The sequence below is a fragment of the Peromyscus californicus genome, unplaced genomic scaffold, assembly GCF_007827085.1.
Source record: "Peromyscus californicus insignis strain IS unplaced genomic scaffold, ASM782708v3 Scaffold_9__1_contigs__length_137607984, whole genome shotgun sequence".
Lineage (NCBI taxonomy): Eukaryota > Metazoa > Chordata > Mammalia > Rodentia > Cricetidae > Peromyscus > Peromyscus californicus.
The window spans coordinates 86,619,412-86,640,092 of record NW_026294617.1 but is presented as its reverse complement, the minus strand read 5'-3'; the positions used below and the strand labels follow the sequence as shown (position 1 = coordinate 86,640,092).

Genomic DNA, 20,681 nt, shown 5'->3' with positions numbered 1-20,681 from the left:
TCTCATCTATTAAATGGAAAAAATGGTTCTTCCTGTTACTGATGGACATAAATCATGAATATGAAACACGAAGCTCGTAGTTGGTTGGTTGATGTAAAGCTTCCCATGGCTGACTTTGCCTGCCATCCACCACGGAGGCACACCCAGCTAGTTTCACTGTCTTCCTCTTATTGGTTGTGCCTCAGGCCCTTTGATCTGCCCCAGAGCACCTGGTGTTGTTACTCTTCCCTGAGCACGATCAGATCTTTATTAGTTACTGTGACGAGACACTAGACCAAGGCAACTCCTAAAAGGAGACATTTAATTGGGGGCTTGTTTAGTCCATGACCATCATGGGGGGAAGCAGGCATGGCACTGGAGCAGTTGCTGAGAGCTTTACATCCTGATCCACAGCTGAGAGAGAGAAAGAGGAAGAGAGAGAGAGAGAGAGAGAGAGAGAGAGAGAGAGAGAGAGAGAGAGAGAGGGGCCTGGCATAGGCTTTTGAAACCTCAAAACCCACCCCCATGACACACCTCCTCCAACAAAGCCACACACACCTCCAATCCTTCCCAAACAGTTCCACTAAGCGGGGACCAAGCGTTCAAATATATGAGCCTCTGGGGACCATGCTCATACAAACCACTACCAAGGTACAAGTTTTAGCTTTTGACTCCTAAGTCTGGAATTTCCCAGAAGCCCCAACAGGAGAACATGGAACCTAACACATAGCACAAAGCCTTGTAGGGTGTGCCCCTGCCATTACTCTTGGTCCCTGTTCTTTCACAGGTCCAAGTGGGTTCCCCGGGGAGACTACATCGCTTCCAACACAGACGAATGCACAGCCACTCTGATGTATGCCGTCAACCTGAAGCAGTCTGGCACAGTTAACTTTGAGTACTACTACCCGGACTCCAGCATCATCTTTGAGTTTTTTGTAAGCTCCTAGCTGGGAGGGAGAGAGGGAGGGAGGAGAGGGTTTAGAGAGGTCAGGACTCGCTGAGGCTCAGATTCGTTCATAGGAATCAATCACAAGTATAGCCATGTTTGGAAAGTTTTTTGGTTTTCACGCTAGAGAAAGCTGTAAGCAAAATGAGCTGAGGAGAATGGGCACAAGGCACAGGACACTGAGGTTGAGGACAGAGCCTGTGAATTCCTAGGTGTTTCATCCTGTTCAGACTTGTTATGACATGCAAGTGGCTGAACTGCAAATTCTTCCTCTGGCGTCCGTGTTCAGATGTTGTTGTGTGTAGCTTATGCGTTCTCAGTTTGGTCCTAGAGGGAATTGGCAGCGCCTCTTCCGTGAGAACAGTGTTGTAGAGCACCATGCAGCATGGAGTGAGGCCCTCATCTCCTCAGGAAGCTGAGCCTCTCATCCCGAACCCCTTCTGCCTCAGGTCCAGAATGACCAGTGCCAGCCCAATGCTGATGACTCCAGGTGGCTGAAAACTACGGAGAAAGGATGGGAATTCCACAGTGTGAGTATCGCACCAGCCACAACCAAGATCCCAGAGGAGGGGCCAAGGACCCTAAAGGGGAGCTTCTGCTCCAGCGCCCATGGAGGGAGGAGTCTAAGATGTGGCAGATTCAGGGCTTCCTCTCCTCATGGTTGATGGATTAGGCTGTATGGTGGCCAGTTTGCTCCTGTGACTTCATCCCAGGAGCCAGAGCTTTCCAGCTTTGGGGCTGGGTTTTCTTTTTTTTTTTTTTTTTTTTTTTTTTTTTTTTTTTTTTTTGGTTTTTTTCGAGACAGGGTTTCTCTGTGTAGCTTTGCGCCTTTCCTGGAACTCGCTTTGGAGACCAGGCTGGCCTCGAACTCACAAAGATCCGCCTGCCTCTGCCTCCCAAGTGCTGGGATTAAAGGCGTGCGCCACCACCGCCCGGCTGGGTTTTCTATAAAACCAGAGAATGATGGAATGCCGGTCTCCCTTACTGCCTGTCTCTCTGGTCCTGTTATGATCTCTATTAGAGATGCTTGTAGAATATATGATACAAGGATCTTGTATCAAGGATCAGGGAAGCATGGGAGAGGGTTAGAAAGACAAAGCTTCGAGAGGCCAAGCTGAGGAAGAGGAAGAAGGGGTTCAGAATAGGCTCTCTAGGACCAAGGAGGCAAATGAGCAATGCCCATTTTTGTGATGAATTAACATCTACCTTATGTCTTTTTTAAGGTTGAGCTAAACAGAGGGAATAATGTCCTCTATTGGAGAACCACAGCTTTCTCAGTGTGGTCCAAAGTGTCCAAGCCTGTGCTTGTGAGAAACATTGCTATAACAGGTACAGAGAACAAGCTTGGATCTGGGGTCTGCTGCTGGCTTCCTGGACTCTTGGCTTCTAGGGGAGGATGGGCACTGGTCCCCAGGGCCTTGCTGTCTCGGCTCAATCTTTATTTTCTATGCCATTCTTTCTCCCTAGGGGTGGCTTACACTTCAGAATGTTTCCCCTGCAAGCCTGGCACATATGCCGCCAAGCAGGGCTCCTCTTTCTGCAAGCTTTGCCCAGCCAACTCTTACTCAAATAAAGGAGAAACTTCTTGCCATCCATGTGACGCTGACAAATACTCAGGTGATGTTTGCGGGGAGGGCAGGACATGGAGGAGGAATGGGGGTACCAGTAAACCCACAAAAGAAAGCAGGAGACCCATCCTATTGGCCTATTATTGAAGACAGTAGTTCTTTGCTGTGTGGTTTTTGTGGTTGTTGTTTGCTTGCTTTGGTAGGAGAAGGGATATTAAGATAGGATCTTATACTGGATTTAACCTCAGTATGTAGCAGAGGCTGGCTTTGAATTTCCTTCTTTCTTTTTTCTTTTCTTTCTATTTACTTAGAGACAAGGTCAAACTGTGTAGCCCTGGCTGCCTGGCACTCACTTTGTAAACCAGGCTGGCCTCAAACACAGAGCTCCACCTGCATCTTCCTCCTGAGTGCAGGGATTAAAGGTGTGTGCCACTGAGCCCAGCTTGGCTTTGAAGTTTTGCTCCCTCTGCTTTTACCTCCCAAGTACTGAGATTATAGGCAAACTTCACCATGCCTAATAGTTTTTTTTTCTTTTGGTTTTTTGAGACAGGATTTCTCTGTGTAGCTTTGGAGCCTGTCCTGGAACTTGCTCTGTAGACCAGGTTGGCTTTGAACTCACAGAGATCGCCTGCCTCTGCCTCCTGAGTGCTGGGATTAAAGGTGTGCGCCACCACCACCCAGCTCTAATGGTTTTTTTTTTTAACTATTCAACTTTTATTTTTGATGACAAGTAGTAATTTCATGTGTATTGATGAACCAGCCTGCCTCCATCTTGGACATGAAAGCCATCTTATAATAAAGACAAACTAGGTTCATTCTTGTTTATGATTAAATCTCTATTTCTCAAAGATTAGTTTATGCCCCACCTGTAACCTTAACTACAGATAGTTCTGTGCTGTCCGTTCCAGGAAATAGCAACCATGCCTTTGTTTCAAAAAGTTGTTATGACCACCTTGCAACCCTACCTTTGATTCAAAGGGTTATTATGACTGCCTTGTATTGATCTTCTGTAACCCTGCCCATCTGCCTGCCAAATCCCCCATTTGTAAACCCCATACCCCTGAGCTATAAAAACCATTATCTTGCCCAAGTCCAATGCTGACTTCTTGAACCCCACCTTAGGGAGAGACAACCCATGTACACAAATTTTAAAAAAGCTTGCTTTAATTAATTTGGCCATGGTTTGGGATGGTGGTCTTTCTCCTTGAATCTTGGGGATTAACAGTGTGTGTGAGGTACAATGTGATATTTCAGTTCTTGCCTACCTTGTAGAGTGATCAAATCAGGCTATAATCATAACCATTTTTACAGCAAAGGCTGACGAAGGAAGTTGGGATCTTTGACCAGTCTAAATGGTGTCCACTGGAGCAGCCAAGCTTTTTCACTTGCCTCTTTTGTGTTGTTGAGACAAATCTCAATGCTCTAGAGCAAAGTGGGGGGAAGCCTCCAAAAACATCCTGATTTGAAAAACAGGATCTGGGGCTGGAGAGCCGACTCAGTGGTTCAAAGTGTGTACTGCTCTTGCATAAGACCTGAGTTAGGTTTCCCAGAACCCATGGCATCCATGTGGGGGTGCTCATAACTGCCTGTAATTCCAGCTCTAGAAAATCTGATACACGACTCTTCTGGCCTTCCTGGGCACTGCACTCACATGCATATTCCCAACCCACAAATATACATTTTTTTTTAAACTTTAATCATTTCTTCTAAGAGAAGGAAAAAACAAGACCTGGTCATTTAAGGATATGTCAGAACACTGGTATAAGATATGTAACATTACCAAAGAGCACTCTGCTCACACAGCCCAGTGCTGGGTACATAGTCTAGACTCCAGGGTAGGCAGTGAGACAAGAAGGCAGAGGAAGGGGCCCGGTCTGCTCTTCCCCCTAGGAACCCTCAGCACAACTCTTTCTTCCCCTTTTTATACAGAAACATGTACAAACTCAGCACAAGGCCCATTGGAATAGACCCACAGCCCTTGCAGACAGTCCCAGGTGTCACACAGGTGTTAGGATGTGTGGTTGTTGACCCAGGACCAGCCGTTGACCTGTGACGTGCTTACTTCTACCGCTCCTGATACAAAAGCCCTGTTCCTCTACACAGATGCCAAATGTGTGTAGTTTTTCAGCCAGACAAGAAAGTTTAGACCTGGGAGGGAGTTTCTCGCCAAACCTCTAAATTCCTGTTTTTCCACTTTAATCCCTCTTCCCTGCTCCACCTCTGTCAATGGAGGCTTTTGTGGGTCTAGCTTTGGCTCAATTCCTAACTCAGCAATTGTGCGACGGCTTGAATGACAAGGTAGTTGTAGAAAAACTGTGTCAGTGCTGTGTAAACTGATTTCTAGCCGAGAGTTGTCATGGAATTGTTAATCAAGGGGCTGAAATCTTAAAGCTGTCCTTTTGCCACCAGTTTCTCAATCTGCCCCTTTGACCACCTCACAGCTTGAAGTTCAGAGAAAGTCCCATGTACTGGGAAAGCTGCAAAGAGAGCCTAAGAGCCCAGCATGGAACGTGCGTGAAGGCAGTGGTTGGAGATCAGTTCACACACACACACACACACACACACACACACACACACACACACACGTATACCTTGAGTGCCTACAAGGACTGGCCTTGGTGCCGCGGCCAGAGCTGGTGCCTGTCCTCCAGCTTGAACCAAAAAGCAGAAATCTGGCTATAGGAACACACAAATGTTGCAACTCTCCCTGGTGCAATAGGGATCAGGCTGGGAATGCTGAGTGCAGCATGCCGTGGAGGCAGAAAAAACAAGTGGTTGGAGGAGAGCCTTCACTGGCTGAGATCTTTTATTTTATTTTATTTTTTTTTTGGTTTTTTCGAGACAGGGTTTCTCTGTGTAGCTTTGCGCCTTTCCTGGGACTCACTTGGTAGCCCAGGCTGGCCTTGAACTCACAGAGATCCGCCTGGCTCTGCCTCCCGAGTGCTGGGATTAAAGGCGTGCGCCACCACCGCCCGGCTACTGGCTGAGATCTTACACGATGAATCTGCAGTTTCATGGGGTCAAGATACTTGGAGTGGAAACAATATAAGCCAAACTAGAAGGGTCATGGAATCATTTAGCATGATAGCTCAGGTCAACTCCTTTGTGCTATGTTAAATGCTAGTAGTCCGTTTCCTAATAGAAGTACATAAGGTGTACGAGCAGGGCCTCCAGAACACACTCGCCAGGTTCATATCTCAGCTTCACCACTCACTAGCTGTGACACCTAGGTGTAGTAATACTCTCTCGTCGGGACCACCAGCCTGCAAATAATGACTCAGAGACTTACTATTAATTATAAAAGCTCAGCTTTATCTTAGGCTTGTTCCTAACTAGTTCTTATAACTTAATTAACCCATATTTTTTCATCTACCTTCTGCCGCATGGCTCATAACCTCATCTCTGTACTGCACATCCTGCTCTCCCTGCGTGTCGCTGGCGAATCCTGTGCACCTACATTCCTTTCCCTCTCTCTCTCTCCCTGGAAATCCTGCCTGTCCTTTCTCCTGCCTAGCTATTGACTATTCAGCTCTTTATTAAACCAATCACAACCGTACAGTTTATAAATATCCCACAACACCTGGGGTATGTCACTTGTCCATGCTGCAGTTTCTGTACAGGATCTTGGTGGAAGCCCAAGGAGCAATTATGCCTCCGTTCTTTATCTCTAAAATAGAAGTGACAACGATTGTACCTACCTCATGGTGTTAGTGTGGGGACTGGCTAATACAAGAAAGGATCTAGAAATGGGCCCAGTATTTTTTAATCACTATTTTATTTTTGGTTTTTTTTGAGACAGGATTTCCTCTGTGTAGCTTTGACTGTTGTGGAACTCACTCTGCAGACCAGGCTGGCCTCGAACTCACAATGATCTGCCTGTCTTTGCCTCCCCAATGCTGTGTAATTGCTATTTTTAAAATTTTTTCTTAGCCGGTTTTGTCGGGCAGTGGTGGCACATGCCTTTAATCCCAGCACTCGGGAGGCAGAGCCAGGTGGATCTCTGTGAGTTCGAGGCCAGCTTGGGTTACCAAGTGAGTTCCAGGAAAGGCGCAAAGCTACACAGAGAAACCCTGTCTCGAAAAACCAAAAAAAAGAAAAGAAAAGAAAAAAAAAATCTTGTAATGTTGGGGATAGAACCCAGAACCTTGAACGTGCTAGGCAAGCTGTCCTCAACCGAGCTCTAAAGCTAAGCACTCATTTTTATTACATTTATTTATTTCATGGGGGGAGGGCATGCGCATGAACATGTGTGCATGGGACAGCACACACATGGATATCAGAGAACAACTTTCAGGAAGGAGTCAGCCCTCTCCTACTACGTGGATCCCAGGGATCAGACTCAGGTTACCCACTGCATTCTCCTGCTTGCCTTGCCCCCCTGAGCATTAATGTCATTAATTCATTTCTCATGAAGGCCTGTCCAGATACTCCTCTTACAATATGAAAATGTTCTCAGTGTATTTCATAACAATAGGTCACTTGTATAGAAGTTCACACTCCATACAACAGTCTCTCATTGATTACTCAGAGCATGATGTGGGAGTGAGCGCCCCATTGACAAATGGAAGGTGAGTTCAGAGAGGCTGAAGGGCTTGCCAAGAGTCTGAGCTGGTGTGGGTGCTGCCTTTATGTACATTGGGTCCTGTGTCTGCTGAGGAAATGTTTTCCTTTGATGAAATGGGTCTCAGAGAGAACATTGTACTAGAAGTGGAGAAAAAAATATTGGGAAGAGGATTGTGTGTGTGTGTGTGTGTGTGTGTGTGTGTGTGTGTGTGTGTGTGTGTGTGTGCTGAGATAAAGGCCTTGCATTTTTCCCAGGAGCAATCTCTCTCAAGCCATGCTCACTTCCTCACCCTACCAAACATCTAGGTGACTTTTTCCACACTTGACTGAGGCCCAGCTTAAACTCCTTGGTTTAAACCTGAGCTAGGAAAGTGAGGTCTGTCTCAACATTCGGGTTAATCATTTATTAAAGCCATTTTCTCAGTGGTCTGTGTGTAAACAGCTGGACCATTTCTGCTAAAACTTAGACCTGGGGTGTCAGGTTAAGCAAATGTTTAGCTAGCAGAACAAAGGTCTTTGGGCCAAATACATTTTCTAACTTGCACTCTGCCAGGCCTAATATCCTGGGAACTGGCATGTGTTCAGCACCTCCCTCCGATCTCTCCTGGCCAAGTCAGTCAACAACAGGATCCTTCTCCCTGAATTGGGCCTCTAGCTTGTTTACCAAATAAACTAGCTGGGAAGATTCCAGCTGTTCCCCAGCCCTTCCTTCTTGCTCAGCCTAATAAGACAGGGACAGAAGAGGTGGGGAGATTTTCAGTCTTGGGAACTCCCAGTGCAGGCCAACAAGGCATCCTTAGCAGAGTTTCTGATGGTGGAAGTCGTCTGGGAGAAGGAATGGACCAGTTGAGAAGTAAGGGCCTCACTAGAAGGTGGGGAAGCGCTCATAATCCTTACTAAATCTCCTGGTGTAGTTGGGATTGTCTTTGGGTCATCAACCAGCTCCCAAATAAAGACACGGAGACTTATTATTAATTATGAGTGCTTGGCCTTAGCTTAGGGTTATCCCAGTGGCTCTTTTAACTTAATTTAACCTGTTTATATTTATCTATACTTTGCCTCAGGGCTTTTTACCTTTCTTTCATTCTGTATGTCCTACTTTCCTGCTTTCTCTGTGTCTGGCTGGCTGGCCCCTGGTGTCTCCCTGGCACCTCTTTTTTCTTTCTTCCCCCCTTTTGAGCCTAAATTCCTCCTCCTACTTACTCTCTTTTCCTGGAAGTCTCACTTATACCTCCTCCCTCGCTATTGGCTGTTCACCCTTTTATTAGACTAATCAGGTGCCTTAGGCAGGCAAGGTAAAACAGCAACACATCTTTGCATAATTAAACAAATATAACACATCTTTACAAAGTTAAACAAATACAACACATCTTTGCATAGTTAAACAAATATTCTGCAACATTTCCCCCTCTTTGTCTAAATAAAAAGAAAAGTTTTAGCTTTAACATAGTAAGACTATATACAATAAGGACAATTATCAAGTAAGAATTACATTTACAATATCCAGTTCATTTGCATTTGGCAAATTCAGAGAAAATACTCCATTATCTATCCTATCTTGGTGAGTCCAAAGTTGTGTACCTAATTTACTTGCTATCCTAACTTGTATTACCCACCCAAAATTATCTTTTTAGAACTCAAAACATTTTATTAAATAAACAACTTAAGCCATTATGATTCTCAACCTTATAAACTTTATATTTCTTATGTAAGTTTTTTTTCTGAATTTGGTAACAAGGAAAACTATAACTATCTCATCTTCAACTCCATCAGAGATCAGAGAAGGATACAATATTACCTGAGTAAACAAGTGCTGAGCAAGCAACTTCCAAAACTATAGAAGTGACAGAGACAGCTGGCTGCCTGGACAGTCATCCAAGCATCCTCTGCAACATTGGGGCATCCATCTTCAGCCTGCAGGCCAAGAAAGTCTGACAGACTTTTCTGTGAAGCAGGAATTTTGAAGGACTATCCCACCTTGTCTTGGCAATGTTCGGCAGTCTTTTTCTTTTGTGTTCTGCTTGTCCAGTTTGTACAACATACTGCCAGCAGTCAATGCAAGGGGGAATTTCTTGCCCAGATGGCTAGCTTTGCCACAATGAAAGCAAACTCCATTTGGAGGTTCTTCGATGCCCATCATCCTTTTATGAAGTAAATAGATGCTGCCAGGAGCAGATGTGTCTCACTGTCATGAAAAACCTTAGGTTATTAAACATCTTAAATGTCATATTCTATAGGTCTCTGAAGCATCTGAAGAACACCTATCAATCTAAACTATATCTTTAAAACATACCTAACATGACTACAAGTTTGATTGTTATAGATGACTAACTATTAACCTGCACTTCTTAATTATCCTAAACAGTTTGTAATAATAACTTTCAAGGACTAGAATTTTATATTATATTTTTAAAAGAGCTGCATAGGCATGGTACCTTAAACAAGAGTAGAAACATATATACAATAAAACAAAAATAACCTTAAATTTGTATCAATATACAAAAATTCATGCCAATATAAAATATTTGAGATGAATAGTTGTCTTTTTATTCTATATTCCTATATCCCCACTAATTGATGAAAAACATTCATAACCCACCAAATGACCAAAAACCACCCTCCCCACCTCTTGGGAAAGTGGGTGTTGTGTTCTCTTCTCTAGGCTGCTTCCTGTTGTCTGGGGGCAATGGCATCCCCAGAGGACTCAGAAAATTGAGATAATGGTCAAGTCCTAAGAAAACTAGATATAACATTTGTTGTCCAGTCTCTGTGTAATGGGAAAGTGCAAGGCTTATCTGAACTTCTGGCTGGAATAATCTGTGAGGCTGGATCATCTCAGTTAGCAATATTGAAGTTCTGAATGCAGAACTCTGAAGAAACTGCAATATAGGAACTCTGAGAGGCTGAATCACCTGGGCCACCCATTTTCATTGGTGTCTGGTCCCCTTGCTCTGAAAACACACAGACGTTGAAAGGTAACATACATATCTGCATTAACATAAGTATGGACTGTTCACTGTACTCAAGTCAACCAAAGATGACTTTTTTGTTTTATGTTTGAACAGGTAAAACTCTATCAACTTTGTAAGTTAGTTTGGACTGTATAACCACACCTCCATTTATTTATTTATTTATTTATTTTGGTTTTTCGAGACAGGGTTTCTCTATGTAGCTTTGGAGCCTGTCCTAGAACTCACTTTGTAGACCAGGCTGGCCTCGAACTCACAGAGATTTGCCTGGCTCTGCCTCCCAAGTGCTGGGATTAAAGGTGTGTGCCACCGCCGCCTGGCCCCAAACCTTCATTTATGCCATATGAAACAATGGCATGTAATAATAAGTCATGAGGACTCTGTAACCAACAAGATCTATCATGTATCATCCAATCTTAGAGCTATTTCCATGTCAAGAGATCAGCATATACGGTACCTGTCTGTAAATGGAGGCAGAGTCTTTTTGTCCTGACACCCCGCAGCTACTTCCCAAATTACCACACAGAGGCATATATATATATATAAACATTTGGTTGATGGCTCAGGCTTATTACCAACTAGCTCTTACATTTAAATTAGCCCATATCTATTAATCTATTTATTGCCATGTGGTTCGTGGCTTACCAGTTCTCTGGCATCTTGCTTCTTGGGCAGTCGGCTCATATCTGTCTTGACTCCGTCCCTCTTCCTCTGAGTCCTTAGTTTGAGTCTTCTGCCTAACCTTATCCTGCCTTGCCATAGGACAAAACAGCTTTATTTTCAACCAATGAGAGCAATACATATTCACAGTATACAGAAGGATCATCCCACAGTACCTGTCTTATAGTTTTTCTAGGTTTATTTCTTCATGTCTGTAGCCAAGATTTTCAGGAGCCTCCCCCAATCAAATCTGACCTCTATTAATTTTTAAGGAATCCACAGTCTTTTGTTTCCTGTGGACACAAAAGCATAACCTCTCTCCCAAGGCAATACATTTTCTGAATTCCACTTTAATGTTAAGACATCCCCTAAGGTACCTAGGCTGGTTTAATTCAATAGTTTCTTTTACAATACCATGTCTCTCTGTAGCTGCCATTCACTCATCAGCATTCAAAAATTTAAAGTCAACAAAACACCATACAGGCTCCAGATTCCCTGTGTATTTCCCATCTTTACATGGTTTATTCTTTTTATATTACTTTATTCTTTCTTTAAAGACTTTACTTAATTATTTTTAAGCTATTTGTTTGTTCCTATGACAGTCTATACCCATTTTCTTTTCTTTTTTAAGCACCTATGCACACAGTAACCTTTTAAAAAAGTTTTTTTTCGGTCTTGGCCCTGTTTTACTGTGCACCTGTAAACATTCTCTGACCACGTGAGCCAGTCCTTAAACTGCTAAGCAATGGCTAGACCCTCCACCAAGAGGCTTTGGTGGTTGGCTCTGCCCTCTCCTCAGGTCTTTGAGAGCTGAGCCTGAAACCCACCGGGAGCTGAGTTTAACCGAGAGCTGCATTTAACTGCCCCAGCTCCAGGAAGTTGATACCTGCACTGTGGCAAGCATTTTTACTTAGCTTCCTGGCTACTCAAGTGCTCTACTGAACACAGGCGCCTCTTAAAGGAGCTGCATCTGTTTTTGGTTTTTGTTTTTCTCAGCTTTCTCAGGCCCTTTGTGGAAATTTGGACCCCATGCTGGGCACCATTCTGGGATCATTCTTAAATAATAATAATAAAAAAAATGTGTGCAAGCTTGTAGGCCATAATGGTGGCTGCCATTTCTTTTCTTTTTTATAAAAAATATTTATTGTTTATTTATATGTATGTGTGTGTATCTTTGTGGATGTACCTGATCTTACGTGTAGGTTCCCAGGGAGGCCAGAAGAGAACAGCAGTCCCTCTGTAGCTGGACTTGAAGGCAGTCATGTATGTACTGCCCGATGTGGGTGGATCGGAACTCTAGTCTCTGAAAGAACAGCAAGTGCTCTAACTGCTGAGCCATCTCTTCAGTCCCCATAATTGCCATTCTGAGAGTATCTGCATACACAGTAGGCCAGGCATGGGCTAGCTCTAGCAATGTAGACACTATTTCTCCTGCTCCTTGGATGAGAGAGCCGAGAGAGGTTAAGTAATTTGCTTAACCTCTACTTAAACAGCTACTAAGTAATGAATCAGGATCCAAACCTGGATCTTCCCAGCTGCAATCTCATTTGATGACACCATGGCTGCCGATCAAGTACTATACTGAAGGAGAGCTTGCCTCACCCTTATTTAATGCTCATCCGCAGAGGACACAGCACTCATATTAGTAGTGGATGTAGCAGTTAGGGTCAGTATAATGGGGAATCCCACCAAGCAGTGTGTTTTTATTTGTCCCCCCCCCCCCCGCCATGTGTGTGTATACACACGTCTGTGTTCATGTATGTGTGGGCACATGTATGTACACATGTGGGGGCCCAAGGTTTGACACTGGGAGTCTTCCTCCATTGCTTTCCCCTAGCTCATTGAGACAGGGTATCTCAATCGAACCCAGAGATCATTGATTCAGTTAGCCTTCTGAGTGCTAGAATTACAGGTGGGTCCTCACACCTACCTGGCATTTAGTGTAGGTTCTGGGGACCAGACCTCCAGTCCTGACATTTGCCCTTTAACCACTGCACCAGCTACCTGTCCTTGGTGTTTTTTGCTCTGTAGAAAGAAAATCTTGAGAGAAATTTTAAATTTGCATGAATTATATATATTTTTCTGGGTAAAAGAAACAGCTTTGTTTTCTCTTTAGAAAAAAAATTTCATACAGTATTTTTTTATCATATTTTTTCTCTTTCCAATCTTTTTTTTTTCTTAAAATTTTCAAAAAGGAATTAGTTTGACATTTGAGACATTTGTAGCCCTAGCTACCCTGGAACTCACTATGTAGACCAGGCCGGTCTGGAACTCACAGAGATTGGTCTGCCTCTGCCTCCTGAGTGCTGGGATTAAAGGCCTGCAACACCATGCCCAGCTCAGCTTCTAAAAAGGTTTTTGATCTTGGGTGTGGTGGCATACACTTGTTTTCCTAGCACCTGAGGCATCAAGATTGGGAGTTCCAAGCCAGAATGGACTGTGGTTCGGGACCCTGTCTCTAAAATCAAAACAAAACGAAAACGTGAAATCCATTGCTTTTATTCTATTCATTGGAATAGCTCTTATGTAAGAGATTCATGGTATTGTGTCATTATAAGGGGAACACAAAGAGCCCAATAAAATGGTAAGAATATGAGGTTCAGTGGTAAAATATGCATGGCCCTGGGTTCAAACCCCAGTACTCCCAGAGTAGGATAAATCTGATAGCATTTCTCAGCAGGCTAAGGCAAAAGTCAGAGCTAGGATGACAAGGCTGAGGGAAGTCAGGCGCCTTCATCTTGAGGCCATGGAAATTCCAACTTTATTTGTGTTAGGTGGGTGGTCTTGTGGAGAAGGGGGTGTCATCGTAGGTCTTCTTCATGCTGGTTGTATGCTAAGAGAATGTTCAGACAAGGTCTTAGGATAGGACATGGAGGGATGGCTCAGTGGTTAAGAGCACTGACTGCTCTTCCAGAGGATCCAGGTTTGATTCCCATGACTCACTACCATCTGTAACTCCAGTTCTAGAGGATCCCACACCCTCTTCTGGCCTCCTTGGGCACCAGGCACACATGTGGTGTACAGACATACATGCAGGCAGGACAAACACCCTTCCATAGATACATAAAAAAAGTTTTAAGAAAACTGTAGCTGGAGTTTTCTCTCTGGGTCCTGCCAATCCCCGGCAGTCCGACAGCCCACTTATAAAATAAACACACAGACTCTTATGTTATTTAAACTGTTTGGCTTAATGGCTCAGGCTTCTTGCTAGCTGTTCTTATATCTTAAATTAACCCATTTCTATAAATCTATACCTTGCCACGTGGCTTGTGGCTTACCGGTACCTTACATCTTGCTTTTCATGGCAGCAGCTGGCAGCGTCTCTCTGCCTCAGCCTTCCACTTCCCAGCTCTATTCTCCTCCTTGTCCCGCCTACACTTCCTGCCTGGCTCCTGGCCAATCAGTGTTTTATTTATGAACCAATCAGAGCAACACATTTAACATACAGAGCATCCCACAGTAGAAAGCTATACTTTTTATACTTTTATGCTGAAGTATAAAAGGCCCAGCTAAGCAAGGTGGCTCACACCTGTAACCCTAGCCCTCCAAGACACCACAGCAGAAAAAATGCTTCGAGTTTTTTTGAGGCCAGCCTAGATTTCATGGTGAGTTTTAGGTCAGCCTGTCCAAAAAGAAGAAGAGGAGGAGGAGGAGGAGGAGGAGGAGGAGGAGGAGGAGGAGGAGGAAGAGGAGGAGGAGGAGGAGGAGGAGGAGGAGGAGGAGGAGGAAGAGGAGGAGGAGGAGGAAGAGGAGGAGGAGGAGGAGGAGGAGGAGGAGGAGGAGAAGGCAAACAAAAACAGAAAGCAGACACTTTCTGGAAGTTTGTGTGGTGACACACCCATGAGCTGGGGAGTTACTGGTCACTGGCCAGTGACAACAAGCCCTGCTCTCTTATGTGACTTGAAATATTTTTTTTCTCACTTTGGTCATTTAGAAAAAGGATCTTCCACCTGCAAAGTGCGCCCACCCTGCACAGACAAGGATTATTTCTATACCCACACAGCCTGTGATGCTAACGGAGAGGTGGGTAGCCCGCTCCGAGCCCCTGTTCCCCGTTCCTTGGACTTGACCAGTGTTCAAGCTCCATTGGTCATTGAAACTGATATTGGAGAGCCCCCCCCCCCCCCAAAACCTGCGTGATGAACCCAGGCTAGGGAGGGGCCAAAGGACGTGGCTTCATTCGTGCTCTGGTCAGACTCTCCTTTTGCCTGTGTGGATCACTCAGTATTGACACGTGCTCTTTTTCAAACCCTCTCCATTTTCGTTTGCTTGGTTTCTCCCGTCCGCTTACCCCCGGGCCGCACCTGCCCATCCACATCTGCTGCTTTCCACAGAGATCACTCAGTCTCACACGCTGGCTGTTTCAGGTGAGAGTAGCGGGAACCTCTTCCTACTCCCGACTCCCTGGAGAACGGCCTGACTGATTTTAGTGCCCACTGTTTCTCCCAGCCCCCACCCACACTGGACCTTCCCCTCAGGAGAAGACTTTCCTTGTAGTCTGGGTGTCCCTGGGCTGACGAGCCATGCTTGTGTGAACTGATGTGTCCGGCTGGGGACCAGAGATGACTGAGTTGCATCCCCACTCCCACAGAGCTCACGGGGCCGCAGGGAGGCTGCTGGCAGTGGTGGCACACACCTTTAATCCAGCACCTGGTCTACAGAGCCAGTTCCAGGATGGCCAGGGCTACACAGAGAAACCCTGCCTCGGAAAACAAAACGAGCCGGGCGGTGGTGGCGCGCGCCTTTAATCCCAGCACTCGGGAGGCAGAGGCAGGTGGATCTCTGTGAGTTCGAGGCCCACCTGGACTACAGAGTGAGTTCCAGAAACCCTGTCTCGAAACCACCCCACCCCCCCCCCAAAAAAAAAAAGGAAAACAACAAACAGAGGAGAAAGAGGGCCCCACTCCCATAAGGCAGTAAGGTGATGTGCAGGGCCTGAGAGAATCCTAAAAAAACAGAACAGGCCTGAGCAGCCAGAGAAAACCTTTTTGAAAATGCTGTTCAATGGTCAATGATATTGAAGAGGGTGAGGGGGAGTTTTTGTTTTGATTTTTTTTATTTTTGAAACATAGTCTTACTATGTAGACAGTGCTGGCCTAGAACTTACTGAGATCCTCCTGCCTCTGCCTGGGATTAAAGGTATGCATTACCATGCTCAGCTAATAAAAAGTTTTTTTGACAAGAGTCAACAAATCTTTTCTGAAGACAACTGGTCTCTATCTCCTCTATCATAGATCCCTCATTAGACACACCTTTCCTCCTCTGTTCAACATTTATTTGGCAGACAGTCGCTGGGTACAAACATGTGACCAGAACAGAATTCTCTACTATTTCTAGAGTTCTTATCTTTGCCCAAATCTCCAGCATCCCCCAACGCTCTTGTTCTGGTCATGGGCTAAATCCTATACAATGCTGAATCTGGCTTAATCCATTTTTGCAGACACAGCTCATGTACAAATGGGCCATGCCAAAAATCTGTGGTGAGGACCTGGAGGGAGCAGTGAAGCTGCCCGCCTCTGGGGTGAAGACCCGATGCCCACCCTGCAACCCAGGCTTCTTCAAAACCAACAACAGCACCTGCGAGCCCTGCCCCTACGGCTCCTACTCCAATGGCTCTGGTAACAGTCCTGTCGCTCTGTTTCTTACATCCTCTCCATCCTGATATTGGCCGTTGGGTGGGCCGTGCGAATGAATGCCCAGAGGAGCTAGCCGGATGCGCTCTGCCTATCCTCGGAGGGCAGTGAAGGGCAGGCCAGTTCTGAGGACCAGGTTTAGGGGTCTGTAGGTCAGGGTCAGATTTAACACCTGCTCCTCCTCCTGCCTCACTGCATCTGCAAACGTGACTCAGTCTTCACAACAGAGACGTCCAGCATGTGACAAAGATGCTAACTAGAAAGTTCATGGGTTAAGACAACCAACTGGACAGAATCCCAATCTGTAAGATACGCTGCAGAAAGGAGTTGGGGGGAGGGGGGCCGTGTACCTGCTAGAACAAATGCATTTGATGACGATGTGGGAATCGAGGGAAGTATGTGAGTAAGATTAAAAGGTACATCAAAATGAATGTTTGATAAGAAAGGGCAGTTGGCGCACTGGTCAGTGTCTAATCTGCACGTGTTGTTTTGAGTCCCTCTGACCTATCTTTTAGCCGCAGCCCTCCTCGTCCGCCGCGTGGCTGACACTTGTCTGTCTGACAGCGGTTGGGTTCCTCCTGGGTGACGGATCCTTGTGCTTCTCCTAGATTGTGCCCACTGCCCAGCAGGAACGGAGCCTGCAGTGGGATTTGAGTACAAATGGTGGAACACGCTGCCCTCCAACATGGAAACTACTGTTCTCAGCGGAATCAACTTTGAGTACAAAGGCCTGACAGGTGACTGTCACCTCCCTCCACCCCATGCTGTTACTCTTTGTACTCCCACGGGGAACCATCCATTCCCCGGAAAGTCCCACTCCTTCCAGCAGACAGCTACCATTGCTTAGTTTCAGAGACTTGGAGCGAGGAGAAACATGGGCAAGCTGGTCTTGGTGATTCTGGCCCATAATCTCAGCACTCAGGAGGCCGAGGCAGGAGCTTTACTGCAAATATGAGGCAGTAGTGAGTTCCAGGCTGGTCTCAGTGTGAAATCCTTCTCGAAACAACAATATTAAAAAATAAAACAAAGGAGGCTGAGTTAGAAGTATTGCCACAAGTCCTAGACAGCCCGGGCTGCAAAGTGAGGTCTTGTCTAAAGAGAAGAAAGAAAGGGGGCGGGGGAGAAAGAGAGAAAGGAAGGAAGGTAGATAAGAAGAAAGGAAGACAGTGCATCAGTTAGGCGCTGGATAAGCACCAGGTCTGGATACCTTGAAGGACAGTGGTATTATCCCCAGAGTGTCACCCGATACACATTTGCCCCAGGCCTGAGGGCACTGACCCTTCCCTCTCCTTTTCCAGGCTGGGAGGTGGCTGGTGACCACATTTACACAGCTGTTGGAGCCTCAGACAACGACTTCATGATTCTCACTCTAGTTGTGCCAGGATTTAGGTGAGGAATACAAAGTCGGGGAAGCCGGAGCCAGCCTGGCCTCCACCAAATCCCACGGACTTGAGAATGTGACATGGAGAGGGCTCCAGACTTGAGTTTTGTTTCACTTAGGTATCAGTCCAGAACAGAGCACACCATGGCCATGTTAACTGTATACTAGCATGTGATCTTAGTTAGTTTTTATTTATTTTTGTTTTGTATGTGTATGAGTGTTTGCCTGCATGTGTGTATATGCCCCATGAGAGGCCAGAAGAGGACACTGGATTCTCTAGAGCTAAAGTTACAGGCAACTGCAAGCCACCATGCAGATGCTCAGACTCAAACCCCGTCCTCTTCAAGAGCAGCCAGTGCCCCAAATCACTGAGCAGTTTCTGCAGAGAACCCTGCCCCCCAGGGTTAATTCTGAATGTCCGTTTGAGATTTGGAATCACCTAGGTGACATATCTCTAGGTATGTCGGGAAGGGCATTTCCAGAGAGGTCTAACTAAGGAGGAAGATCTATCTATGTGGGTCAAGGTCCTAGACTGACTAAAAAGGAGAAAGTGAATGGCGTGCCGGCATGGGTCTCGCTGCCTCCCAACTGTGGATGCACCAGCCACCACACGCTCCTGCTTCCATACTTGTCCTTTATCCCTGTGGACTTTGTCCCCTGAAACCATGAGGCAGGATAAGCCCTCCCCCGCTGAAGCTGCTCCTCCTTGAATGTTTTATCACAGCAGTGAGAAAAACAAATGCACTGCCCATGCTGTATTGGCCTACCCCTTTCTCTCACCGACTGGCTGCTGGAATCCTTTCTCCTCGCAACAGCGAAGAGAGTTTTAGAGACTTAAAAATAACATCACAGCAGGGCTGGAGAGATGGCTCAGAGGTTAAAAGCACTGGCTGCGCTTCCAGAGGTCCTGAGTTCAAATCTCAGCAACTACATGGTAGCTCACAACCATCTGCAGTGAGATCTGATGCCCTCTTCTGGTGTGCAGGCATCCATACAGATAGTATGTACTCTTACACATAAAATAAATAAATAAAAATTTAAAAAGATTTAAACGAAAAAAAAATAAGGCCACAGTACCATTTGCAGTTCATTTTTTATGCAATATTTATTAGATTCATTGGTGTATGAATGTTTTGCATACACACACACACACACACACACACACACACACACACACACACACACTTGTATATACCCATGGATTTGATCCCCTGGAACTGGGGCTATGTATGGTTGATTCCTTGGAACCGTGGCTATGCATGTTTGTGAGCCACCATATGGGTGCTGGGAATTGAACCTGGGCCCTCTGCAAAATCAACAAGTGCTCTAAACCACTGAGTCATCTCTCCAGCCCATATACCATTCATTTTTACTTGAGGCAAGAAGATTGAGTAGGACTGTTCCTACTGCATTTTTTAAAAATATGTTCACACCCTGTATACTGTTGGATAGTGATACTATAATGAAAGATAAAGATAATTATCACTTGCATTTATTAGCCAAAGGAGCTACATGTTGGCCAAGTCAAGGTCATAAGGCTTGGGTGGCATAATTGGACTTGGTTCCCACTGTTTCCAACAAACTCCCAGACCCTCAACCTGACCCTTTCTGCTGTCTAGACTCTTTAAATAGCACTGCTTGGCCTCTGCGATGACTTTTACTTTCTGTCCCACAGACCTCCACAGTCAGTGATGGCAGACACAGAGAACAAAGAGGTGGCCAGAATCACATTTGTCTTCGAGACCATCTGTTCTGTGAACTGTGAGCTCTACTTCATGGTGGTATGTTTCTTCTCTGAGCCAACTGGGGGCTTCCAGGGAAAAGTTGGCCCAGCTTGCCCTAGCAGTAAGGCAATGTAAAGGACAACCATTATGGGGATCCCACAGGGCAAGAGCCCAGAGTGACCACCAGGGACTCCATATCACTCAGGACAGGTCTGGCGGGTATGACGACAGTCCACAGGATAGTGCTGGCTTCATTAGCCATCACGCCTTCCTCACCTGTCTATCCTGGGCTCAGGGCATGAATTCTAGGACCAATACTCCCGTGGAGACGTGGAAAGGCACCAAAGGCAAACAGTCCTACACCTACACCATCGAGGAGAACGCTACCGTGAGCTTCACGTGGGCCTTCCAGAGGACCACTCTTCATGAAACCGTGAGTCCCTCTCCATCCCAGGTGCAGACTGTGAGACAGGAGGAATCCTGGCAAGAGCTCATGCATGCTTCTGAGTGCATAATTTTCAGGAGCCAAGCAGAATGCTTAGTGTAGCCTTCTCTAAATGATTTCCAGGGAAGATCACATTGCGTCCCTTCAATCATCTGTCCCTCCTTGAGTCTCCACCGTGGGTGAAGCCAGATCTGTGGCTATTTTTAAGAACCATCACTCTGACTTTCCTTCATTTTTGAGACAGGGTCTTGGTATGTAACCCAGGCTGACCTGGAACTTGCAACCCTCAGCCTTATCCTTCCCAGAGCTCAATTACAAACCCAGCTTTATTTTCTTAACTCAAAATAAAACACATTTATTGCAGAAAACACAATTGATCTGGGCTATAAGGTGGACCCTGTCAAAAAACAAAAACAGAAAAAAACAAAAAGAAAAAGAACAAACAAAATCACCCATTACCCTGTTACCCAGAGATAGTCCAGTTACTGTCTTGGAGCGTGTGCGTTCTCTGTCTCTCCCCATCCCTCATGCATAGGTGTGCTCTTGCTCTCGATCTGACCCCCCACTCTCTGTTGCTTTTAGAGACGGGTCTTACAGTGTAGCCTAGACTGGTTGGTTGCCTTCCTCCTTGAGATCCTCCCGCCTCTACCTCCTGAGGGTTGGGATTATAGGGTTGTGCTACCACACCCAGCCCTAGTCTTTCTTTCTCTTAAAATACGTGGATTTTTTTTTCCCTTTTACAAAGAAAATCCCACCTCTGCCTCACCCTGCCCCCATATATTAGAATCGTCTATAAATTCCCCTGGTGCATGG

At 45.6% G+C, this 20,681-nt stretch overlaps 1 protein-coding gene across 5 annotated transcripts in view; it reads left to right on the top strand.

The window, feature by feature from the left end:
• The window catches only part of Elapor1 (endosome-lysosome associated apoptosis and autophagy regulator 1), an 89,342-nt gene that overhangs the window by 51,585 nt on the left and 17,076 nt on the right, over positions 1-20,681 (top strand). For 3 of the 5 annotated variants that reach the window (XM_052729994.1, XM_052729995.1, XM_052729997.1), the window contains 10 exons: positions 767-914; positions 1,375-1,455; positions 2,149-2,254; positions 2,393-2,542; positions 14,620-14,708; positions 16,126-16,303; positions 16,927-17,055; positions 17,617-17,707; positions 19,375-19,480; positions 19,719-19,856. In XM_052729994.1, coding sequence (XP_052585954.1) covers positions 767-914; positions 1,375-1,455; positions 2,149-2,254; positions 2,393-2,542; positions 14,620-14,708; positions 16,126-16,303; positions 16,927-17,055; positions 17,617-17,707; positions 19,375-19,480; positions 19,719-19,856 — 1,216 coding nt within the window. The remainder of the gene's footprint in view (positions 1-766; positions 915-1,374; positions 1,456-2,148; positions 2,255-2,392; positions 2,543-14,619; positions 14,709-16,125; positions 16,304-16,926; positions 17,056-17,616; positions 17,708-19,374; positions 19,481-19,718; positions 19,857-20,681) is intronic. The other 2 variants (XM_052729996.1, XM_052729998.1) reach the window with 2 other exon arrangements.